The sequence below is a fragment of the Mesoplodon bidens genome (genome assembly GCF_964165515.1).
Source record: "Mesoplodon bidens genome assembly, chromosome: 13".
Classification (NCBI taxonomy): domain Eukaryota; kingdom Metazoa; phylum Chordata; class Mammalia; order Artiodactyla; family Ziphiidae; genus Mesoplodon; species Mesoplodon bidens.
Genome location: NC_138169.1, coordinates 26,767,309 through 26,778,045, shown reverse-complemented (window position 1 = coordinate 26,778,045; position 10,737 = coordinate 26,767,309). Strand labels below are relative to the sequence as shown.

At 55.0% G+C, this 10,737-nt stretch overlaps 1 protein-coding gene across 2 annotated transcripts in view; it reads left to right on the top strand.

Moving 5' to 3' along the window:
* Positions 1–10,737, top strand: part of PI4KA (phosphatidylinositol 4-kinase alpha) — a 94,719-nt gene that overhangs the window by 61,238 nt on the left and 22,744 nt on the right. For both annotated transcript variants that reach the window (XR_014017265.1, XM_081251760.1), the window contains exons 20-29: positions 798–906; positions 1,235–1,371; positions 1,545–1,678; positions 4,274–4,356; positions 7,915–7,985; positions 8,061–8,185; positions 9,256–9,337; positions 9,490–9,573; positions 9,670–9,759; positions 10,244–10,363. Coding sequence is in view for 1 of the 2 variants with exons in the window: in XM_081251760.1 (XP_081107886.1) it covers positions 798–906; positions 1,235–1,371; positions 1,545–1,678; positions 4,274–4,356; positions 7,915–7,985; positions 8,061–8,185; positions 9,256–9,337; positions 9,490–9,573; positions 9,670–9,759; positions 10,244–10,363 (1,035 nt within the window). In the remaining variant the exon portion in view is untranslated. The remainder of the gene's footprint in view (positions 1–797; positions 907–1,234; positions 1,372–1,544; positions 1,679–4,273; positions 4,357–7,914; positions 7,986–8,060; positions 8,186–9,255; positions 9,338–9,489; positions 9,574–9,669; positions 9,760–10,243; positions 10,364–10,737) is intronic.

The following is a 10,737-nucleotide window of genomic DNA, read 5'->3' as shown; positions in this document are numbered from 1 at the left end:
TAGTTTGTGGTGGGTTTTTTTGTTTTTGTTTTTTTGTCACGCCGCACTATTTGCAGGATCTTAGTTCCCTAACCAGGGATCGAACCCGGGCCCCAGCAGGAGACGAATCCTGGCCAGCACCTAGCCCATACTTGGTACTCATAGATCATAAGCATTTGGACCACTGAGCCCCCCTCGCTGCAGGTTGGTTAGCGTTGTGTGGGGGCTTGACCTCTGCTGGGGACTCTGGAGGGTCCACCTGCCCACCAGGCGTTGTGCACACATGTAACTGTTTTCCATACCCGAGGCGCCTTCCCCTGCCACACACTGGGTGGGACACCATGGGGACAGGGACGCAGGGACTCCAGCCTCACCCCTGCCCCCGAGCACTCTGCTTTTACCTGCTTCACACCCTGGGGTTCTGCCCAAGGTCACTGCCCCGCCCGCCATGGTTCTGGCCCTTGGGCCTGGTGCTCCTGTGGCCAGGCGGCTACTCCCTGTTCCCTGCCCGCCTGTGAACACCAAGCGCCCCATCCCTGGGTCCCCAGGAGCTCTGGGATGCTGCTTGCCTGCCTCCCAACGAGACCGAAGGGCTTTTCCCTCCCGGTGCAGAGCCCGCCCCGCATACAAGAGGCTCAGGAGCGTTTCTGGGCGAGCTCTCTGAGGGCTGCTGGTTACTGTGCCCTGTGCCTTCTCCTGCCCAGTCTGACTGACCTATTCTCTGAGAAGAAGCCTGGAGAATGGGTCTCGAGCTTACGCCTGTAGGTGTCAGGTTCATATGCAGGTAACCACCTCTCCCTCTCTCCTCGGCCCATCAGCTCACCCGGCGGTTGCCGCCCATCAAAGAAGCGAAGCCCCGGTTGCAGAAGCTCTTCCGGGATTTCTGGCTCTATTCCGTGCTGATGGGATTCGCCGTGGAGGGGTCAGGTAGGGGACGTTTGCTGCCCCAGGGAGGACAGTGCAGCGTAAGGACCAAGGTGAGAAAGGGCCCGACCTAATGGTGCCTGTGCCCACGCACAAGACAGGCCCAGTGCGGCTGCCACCTCCTCAGGGAACACTTCCCGAAGTCGTTTAGGGTTCTTGGAACACCACATACCTTAGGGAAACCTGCCCCCATTAGGAAACAGACTCGTTTTTGTGCCACATTTTTGGGACAGTGGCTCAACCAGAGGACCCACGACTCCAGAAGCTCAGCATGGGCCCTGCCGGAGCTCTTCTCAAGCCAGGAGGCACCTCAGCCCGCGCTCTCTTGCAGGACTCTGGCCGGAAGAGTGGTACGAGGGCGTCTGTGAAATAGCCACCAAGTCCCCCCTGCTCACCTTTCCCAGCAAAGAGCCCCTGCGGTCTGTCCTCCAATACAACTCAGCCATGAAGAACGACACAGTCACCCCCGTAAGGATGCCCGCCTGCCAAAGATGGGTGGTACCGGGCAGGGTTTCGGGAAGCCCTCTGGGACAGTGAGAGCCAGTCCTGCGTGTCTGGTTCACGGGCACGGCCCCGGGGTTTGCATCTGGGGGAGCAGCCACGCCCACCCGTGCCCAAGCAGTCCTGGCATTCGTCCCCAGGCCGAGCTGAGCGAGCTCCGTAGCACCATCATCAACCTGCTGGACCCGGCCCCCGAGGTGTCCGCCCTCATCAACAAGCTGGACTTCGCCATGTCCACCTACCTTCTGTCCGTTTACCGGCTGGAGTACATGAGGTACATGAGCTTTGCCACCCGTACCCCCGATTGAGCTGGTTTTATGTTTGTGTTCCTTCCAGGCTTGGGCTTTTCTCAGTTCCTCCTAACAAGTAAGCTGTCTTAGAAAAACCACCCCGAACCCCTTCTGCTCTTCTCCTGTGCTTGTCCTTCCTGATCACTGGATGCCACATGTAGTAACACACCAGGGGTCTGACGCCGGTGCCACCTCCCCGAGGGAACAGGTTCTGAGCTGTCACCAGAGCTGCCACCAACTCAGTGCAGTTGACGGGTCAGAGCCTCTGCCAGGAACCAGCCCTCTCTGAGACGCTCTAGGGCACCCCCGGGCTGGTTCCAGGACCACATTGGAGCACAGACAGCAAGCGGGAAGTGGGGGGCTGCTCCAAACAGTCCTCCGGGGCACCTGCCACTTGGGACGCCTCTGCAACCACAGGGAGCTGACAGCTAGAAGCACTAACATGGATGGAGCGCCGGCCCCACAGGAGCTGCACGAGCTCCGTGCACTGACAGGCCCCCCAGCAAGCCCACAAGGTGGGCACTGTACACCCCACTTCACAGGAGGGAACCATGGCCCAGGCGCTCAAAGAAGCTGCCCAAGGTCACGGTCCCTGATTTGGCCTGAGACCCACATGGTCTCCAGGGCAGTGCCTGCTGCCTCCCTGTAAAGGGAGACTGGAAGCAGCAGCAGGACGTCCAGAGCCCAGCCGCCCACCCTGTGGACCCGCTGTGGGGGGCTGCAGGAGGACATTTGCTTAGGTCACAAGACAGGTGCAGTTAGATACAGAATAAGGTCTTTCTCAAACCACTTAAAATGGAAAGTATTGATTCTTAAAGCGAGGGATATTTGGACAACGCCACTACTTTAACCTTTATTTGGTGCCACGAGACCCTCCAGTAGATTGGATCTTGCTTGGAAGCTTGACATATAAACCAGATGGAAGCTGTTTTGGGTGAGTGGGAGTGAGTCCTCCCCCCCTTAGTCCCCTCCTCCCGGCAGTCCCAGAGTCCCCACAGCCAAGGGAACTTTGACTTTTCTTTTTTCATTACACATTTTTTTTTCAGTTGTATAAGTAATAGGAGAACATTATACAAAACCGTGGAGGGCTTCCCTGGTGGCGCAGTGGTTGAGAATCTGCCTGCCAATGCAGGGGACACGGGTTCGAGCCCTGGTCTGGGAAGATCCCACATGCCATGGAGCAACTAGCCCCGTGAGCCACAAATACTGAGCCTGCGTGTCTGGAGCCTGTGCTCCACAACAAGAGGCCGCGATAGTGAGAGGCCCGCGCACCGCAATGAGGAGTGGCCCCCACTTGCCGCAACTAGAGAAAGCCCTCGCACAGAAACGAAGAGCCAACACAGCCATAAATAAATAAATAAATAAATAAATAAATAAATTTAAAAAAAAAAAAAAAAAAAAAAAACCGTGGAAATAGTTGAGGGAAGAAACCCACTCTGCTCACCAGCACCATCTGTAGTGGTTAGTATCGTTCCTTCTGGTCTTTTTTTACAAAATATATTTTCAAAGAAAAACCAAGCCAAAGAAAAACCAAGCCAAACCAAAACAGCAAAAGCCTGGGTCTAATCCTGGCACGTGTAGCTCCAGGAGAGGTCTCTGGGCCCGCTTGGCCTCCAGCACCTGCAGGCAGGGCTGTGGGCTGTGTCCACTCCCCGGTGTGCCCCACAGTGACCCAGGGCTCTCGGGCGGGCTCTCTAGTTGGCGGGCGGCTCTGAGAGCCCAGCTCTCACCGGGGGCTGCCTGCCAGATCCCCTGGACTCCTGTCAGCACCGAGAAGCAGCCCTGAAGCCTTTACTCCAGAGCCTGGCTTAGATCCCAGCTGCCAATTATCAGGAGAGCTTTCAGACAACAGCACACCTCGCCATGTGCACGAGGGCGCTGGAGAGTGTCTGCGCTTGAGCCCCCGGCTCCCGTGGAGCCTTAATCTGAGAGGGTGGGTGCAGACGTCATCCACGCGCACTGCTGAGCACGCGCCTGGCTGTCTCAGTGGAGCCCCAGATGCCAGGCGCCCTGCACCGGGGCCCTGGTTCAAGCACATGCCTTCCTTTCCTTTCTCTTCCTTTTTCCCTCAAGGGTAGGGATATTGTTTTACTTGTAAAAATGTCCATGGTGCGTAAAACAAAATAGAGAAGAAAAGAATTGGATGGTAGAAAAGACGCTAAGGAGGAGAAATGCACGTCTCCGTTTGCTGGTCCTGAGTCCAGAGAGGCCCCCTGTTGCCATCTCTTAGCTTTCCCTTCTAGAAATCAGCCATGTGCTCATGCGTGTATCCCACCCACACACAGCGGGATGTGGGATCATACCTGTTCACACCTGTCCCGCTGCACCTCGCCCTTTCCTCCCAGCCGAAAGTCTCGAATATTCTGTAACAGCACAGAGAGCTGCTTCTCATTTTGGTGGCTGTCTGATGCACCGTTGGCTGATGGACATGCAGCTGGTGCCGTTAGGACCTTGTGCATGTGACCCTTAAAACCCCTGGCTCGCAGGGGGCGGCTGCCCTTGCAGCCTCATCCGCCCGGGCAACATTCCATCTGCCAGGGGGCCAGAGCTTCAGACTCACTCTGAGCTGTTCCCTCTAGGGTCCTGCGCTCGACAGATCCTGACCGCTTCCAGGTAATGTTCTGCTACTTTGAGGATAAAGCTATTCAGAAAGACAAGTCTGGTAAGTTGACTTCTGCGGGCTTCTCATAATGAACTGAGATTTAATAGTGTAAAAAAGAATACTGCATCCTGTTTTCTGTCTGTGTTGAGGAAATAGTTTCATGAGGCTATGTACTACATTGGAAAGATCAGTATAAAACATTTGACCCTAAAGCATATACATCTTTCTGGCTCTGCCTCTGCTGCCAGGGGCCCGAGAGCAGAAGCACTGATGCTCAGATGTGCTCCAGCCCCCAGGTTTCAGTCCCAGACACCGTCCTCTGCTGAGGGACCCTGGGCTCCTCGGACGGTCTGGATGGACCTGGGGCATCTTGTGGCCAAGGAGCAGTAGTGCTTCTCAGGCGTCTGAGGCAGGCTGAGAGGACTGAGAATCAGGCTGCAGGGGCTCCCAGCTAACAGATATCAGAATTCGAGCATGGATACAGTATTTCTATTATCTTGCTTAAAAGAAGGGCAAATATACTAGGACGTATATATCCAAATACATTAGGAGATTACATATATATTATATATGATTATATATACGATATTATAATTTTGTTTTTTCCACTAAAGTGTTTGTGAAGTAGGGACGTGTAGTTGTTTTTCTCATGCAATCAGGAAAGAGGGAGCAGCAAGAAAGAGCCGCATGGTCCAGGGAGAGGCGGGGCAGCTGTGTAAGGTCACACCTGGTCTCAGAGTGACCAGCTAGGAAGGGCGCCCAGCAGGTGATGGGCAGAGACGTCCCACGAGCAGCCTGTTAGAGGCGCTCATTAGCGGAGAGCAGAGAGCTCGCTGGGGGGTATCCCGCTCCTTGCCGTGGGGGCTCCACGCCTCAGCAGGCCTGCTGCCCACAAGGAGACCCCACTCGCTACCACATGTTTCCAGCAGGCCAGGACCTGTGGGCCACATCTGATTTAAGACTGCATCCTTCTTTTCCGGGAAAGTTTCAGGATACAAAAGTCTGTGTGAAACATGAGGACTCACAAGTCCCAGGATGCAGTGTCCTCAGACCCTGGGCTCACAGGGCCTCCGTGTGAGCAGTCCCAACAGGACGACACTCCCCGGGAGACAGAAGCAGAATTAACCTCTCTAGGGTATCAAAATGTCCCATCACCAGAACCTTACTGAGGTGAACCTAAGATAAGAATAGGAATTAAAACATGAAGACATATTAAAATTGAGGTAGCAAAGAAAAAAAATTAAATGCATGGTACTGGCACTGTTTACCAGTTTTAGTATAAGGACACTGATAAATTGTAGCATCATTGTGTTGGTCTATGTGCTGATTTATAAGGTATTTAAAAATTGAAGGGACTGAAATATTAGACCTATGCTTTAATTAAATGCTTAGAAGAATATGATGAAGTTTATAAATGTGTTTAAATAGTTGATGAAATTTAGTATGCCCAATCCACAAATTTTTTAATGTTTCTCATGTAATAACGCATTTATTCAGTAAATGGTATTAGCAATCATTTCAAGTATTCTCAGAAAAGTTTTTAAGAAACTAAACTAGTTCCTAAAATGTTAGGAAGAAATTATTCATGAAGTTATGTTACAGAATCTTTTTAAACAAATATTGTTTTTATTGATTGATTGCAAAAAGAATTAGCTTTTCAGATTCAATGAACAGTGTTTTACTATTCTTAAAGGCATTTTTTTGAATCATGCTTTCTGAAATTTGCTGGAGTCAATGGACACATACCTGCAGATATTCCCCAGTCTGAACAGATTATTCAATGGATTTACTCTTTTTTACACATTCTCCTAATTTACTCTCCAAGTGCTCTTGGATGGATGATTTTTTTTTTTTTACAAGCATCCTTGATTTGCTAGATCCACAAAGGTCTGGTTGATTAACAGTGTGGGAAAATGTTTTGAGGAATGCTGAGTGATGATTCTAAGGTTAATAAATTTGGCATTGATACAGTTAGTAGTGAGAAGTCTTGGGACTTCCCTGGTGGCACAGTGGATAGGACTCCGAGCTCCCAGGGGGGAGGGGTTCGATGCAGGGGGCCCGGGTTCGACTCCTGGTCAGGGAACTAGATCCTGCATGCATGCTGCAACTAAGAGTTTGCATGGCGCAACTAAGGAGCCTGCCTGCCACAACTAAGGAGCCTGTGAGCCACAACTAAGGAGCCAGTGAGCCGCAACTAAGGAGCTCAACTGCTGCAACTAAGACCTGGCGCAACCAAATAAATAAATAAAAATGAATAAATTAAAAAAAAAAAAAAAGTAGTGAGGAGTCCTTCCCACGCCAGCGCCATCAGCACACTGACGACTCGAGCAGCTTGTTCTTGCCAGTGGAGAACTAACTCCCAGGTGTCTTGGGTACCATTTTTTTCTTCTGTTGAAAAATCAGTCCTTGGAGAAATCTTTTGAGAAATCACCCCAGGGACTGTGAGGTGCTGCTCCATGTGACCCTGCACAACATTCCAGAGGTTGGTTTGACTCCTGTGGGGCTGGCAAGGAAGGACAGTGGGGGGCCCGGAAGCCCCCTCCGCTGGCAGCCCAGGGATGGCCACCAACCGTCCTAGCTACACAGGGTGTGTCGTGGAGGACGCGTTGGTGTTTTCTCACAGTTCTCTCGCCAACACTGCGGTTCTCCCACTGTTGTTTTTAAAACTCTGCTCTACCCCATCAGCACTGAGCACACCCAGTGCCCAGATCTTGGTCTCAGAACACTGTTCTCCAGTAAAAGGAACCCGGGCTCTGTGGAGGAATGGTGACTCTAGGGAGAGCTGGGGCAGGGAGAGTATAGGCTGAGCCCAGGGTGCCTTGCAGGGCCAGAAAGCAAGGTCACGCTGAAACGAGGAAAAAGAGAGAAGGAGAAGGTGGGGAGGTGTGTCGCAGGGCCCAGGAGCCGACCAGAGGGAGCAGCCACACAAATGATGAGCGTCAGTGAGTTCCTACTGACTAGATGGTTGAATAAATAAAACACGGGGAGGGACATGCCTTCAGGTGGAATTCCAGTTGCTAAAAGGAGAAAGAATGCGGAAGATAGAAAATGTCGACAAGAACCAGAGGGACAGCTGCCGCAGAACACACTGATAGATGGTTTCCAGGAGAAGTGGGGGACTCTGCACAGCTTGACGTGTACAGGTTCTCGGGAGCCGCTGCCCCCCCCCGCCGGCCCCAGAGTGAGGGCTGGACCTGGGGACTCACATCTGAGGGTAGAGGGAGCATTCAGGGCCAGCCCACCAGTGATGGGGGCACCAACTTCACCCTCCCCCCATAAGATGCGACCAGGAGGGCATTTCACCTAAAATCCCACGAGCTTGGTCCAAGCATGAGCGAGCATCACACACACCTTGATTGAGGGACACCTTACAAGATGCCTGTGCCCTTCAGAAGTGGGGAGGACAGAAAGACTGGAACAGCCCAAGGAATCAGCACAGACTACTGGGCTCAGAGCCGTTCTGAGCGGATGCCAAGGGGTGCCCTGGACTGGGTCCCGGGACAGAAAGTGGGCCATGGGGGGAAATGCAAGTAAAGCCGAGAGTTTGGGGGACAGTGTTGTATCAGCAACAGATGAGACGGTGGTCCCCTCCGCTGATGCCCTGCCCTCCTGTTGCAGGGATGATGCAGTGCGTGATCGCCGTTGCCGACAAGGTGTTTGACGCCTTCCTGAACATGATGGCGGATAAAGTAAGCCTTGTTGGAGCGCCAGCGCACGCCTGCCGGGGCCATGCGGGGCCTGCAACCTGTCTCTTCTGAATCCAGGCCAAGACCAAGGAGAACGAGGAGGAGCTGGAGCGCCATGCGCAGTTCTTGCTGGTGAACTTCAACCACATCCACAAGCGCATCCGGAGGGTGGCCGACAAGTACCTGTCTGGGCTGGTGGACAAGTGAGCTCGGTTTCCTTCTGGTGCTGTGTGTGTGTTCACGTGTGTGCACATGTTTGCACTGTGTGTGCATGTTTGTGTGCATATGTTTGTGTGCACACATCTAGATTTGGGATGCAGGGAAGGGTCGACCCTGCATCATCAGTACAGAGAAAAGTGGACTCAGAGTCACAGCTCTCAAAGGGCGGGGCAGCCCCCACAGGACGTTGGCAAGTGAGGAGTCAGTGGCCTAACCCTCCCCTGTTCAGAGTGGTCAGTGCTACTTAGAGCACATCTCCTGACCTGGTGTCACGTCCCTGTTCTCCGGATCCCACCCTCCCTGCTGCAGGGCTCTGGGCTTGCTCTGGGACGCTCACGGCCATCATAAGTGCTGTCTCCCAGCCCAGGGCCCGGCCAGAGGACCTGGTGGAATTAGTTTCTCCCAGGCCCTTAGGAGGAGGAGCGCTCACCCTGAGCTGGTTCCACCCTGGGCTTTCCTTGCTGTGTTGGGAGGCACGGCAGGCTCGTGGAACGGGCCCTCCCAGGTAAGGGCCCTCACGGTGGGCTGGGCCGGCCTCAGTGCACTGCCATGCCGGGCCTGCCTGCAGCTCCCGCAGGCATCCCCGGAGCCTGCAGCAGACACCATGTGCCCATCCAGGTAGGGCCAGAGGGCGTGTCTGAGCCAGGCCACCGAGCCTGCAGCCTGCTCCCCTTGGCCCAGGGCCACCCGCTTTGAGCAGCGGGGGGTTTTCAGTGGTAAACACTGCAGTGCTACACAAGCCACGGTTGTGGAACTGCGGAAACGGCGGGCCGGCTATGTTGCACACAGATTTTCTATTGTGTGGAGGGTCGGCATCCCCAGCCCCCCATTGTTCGAGGGTCACCTGTCCTGCCATGTTCCACGTGAGGGTACGGCCCCTGGTTGAAAACAGGGAGGATCCCTGTGGGGAGCAGGGAGTGGTCTGGCCTGCGCATAACCAAGATGATGGGGCCGGGGTGGCCGGGGCTGGGCAGCAGGAGGGGGGAGGGGCCTTAAGGAGCACAGCTCCTTGGACAGGTGGCTTCTGGGCCCTGAGAGGTGGCTCTGGGTGCAGGTTCCCCCACTTGCTCTGGAGCGGGACGGTGCTGAAGACCATGCTGGACATCCTGCAGACCCTGTCGCTGTCGCTGAGCGCCGTGAGTACCCCGCCCACCCTCCTGAGCCTAGCTCATGCCACAAGCGGTGAATGGGGGGTTGGGAGGCTCCCATCACAGATGGGAGGGGTGGGGGAAGGGAGGGAGGTGCTGCGCAGGGACCTGCTTTGGAAGAGGGACCTGTGTGCTTTCAGGATATTCACAAGGACCAGCCTTACTACGACATTCCGGACACCCCCTATCGCATTACCGTTCCTGACACCTGCGAAGCGCGAGAGGTGGGCCGGGGGTTTGAACTTCAACACAAGGCTCTGGGGGACATGGTCCAGCCCTGTGCTCACTAAGCTCTGACAGCCCGGCGCACCCTCTTCCAGAGCATCGTCAAGGACTTCGCTGCACGCTGTGCGATGATCCTGCAGGAGGCCATGAAGTGGGCACCCACGGTCACCAAGTCTCACCTACAGGTACTTTCTTGAAATCATCAAAAAGCATCCTGGGGAGCTCCTTCCCAGCCGTGCAGAGAGCTGTACCCAGACAGCATGCTGGAAATACCGACAGCACTGGTGCGAACTAGCAGACCAGGGACACTGGTCCAGGCCCAGGGTAATGGGACACCCTGTGGGGTGAGCATGCTGGTCAGGGGCCAGGAGGGCAGGTGCGGTGGGACTGGGGGGCGGGCCCAGGGGAGCCGACCGCTTGTGGTAGGTAGGACTAGGGGTGCATGCCGGCTGGGCGAGGGTGGCATGGCCAGGGGCCCGGCAGGCCAGCAGGAACAGTGGCTGGCTCTGGGTCTGGTCCCAAGGGAGTGGCAGCCCGAGTGGAGCCATCTCTTCAGTGGATCAGAGCGGGTGACGCCAGCCTTAGAGCCAGGGTTCCCTCCCCCACCTCACACATGCTGCACAAGGCTTGCTTTTACCTTTAAAATAACACGGCGCCTCCCACTCTCAGGAATACCTGAACAAACACCAGAACTGGGTGTCGGGGCTGTCACAGCACACGGGGCTGGCCATGGCCACCGAGAGCATCCTTCAGTTTGCCAGCTACAACAAGCAGAACACCACCCTTGGGGTACGTGTGCCTCTGGGGAGCGGGGTCTCCATCAGCCGTGGGAGCCCTGCCCCCACGTGGGGAGCTTGCGGTGTCTGCGGCAGACCCCAGGCTCGGGGGAGCTGCTCACCGTGTTTCTGACGGAGCTCTAAGGTTGATCCTTTATCAGGATCAGGTCCACAATGGACGAAGTGTCCTGCTGGACACGGTCAGCACGTTTTATGGTCATGCTGCCCTGGCCGTCCATTGGACCGAGCCGCACCCCACGTCCTTGGCTTCATCTCGTTCTGCTTGAGGTTCTTTTAGGGGCAGCACGTGCGCTGAGGGGTTCCCTCTGAACCAGATCAGAGACTTGCCTCAAAGCTGGTGGTTGGGGCTTCCCTGGTGGTGCAGTG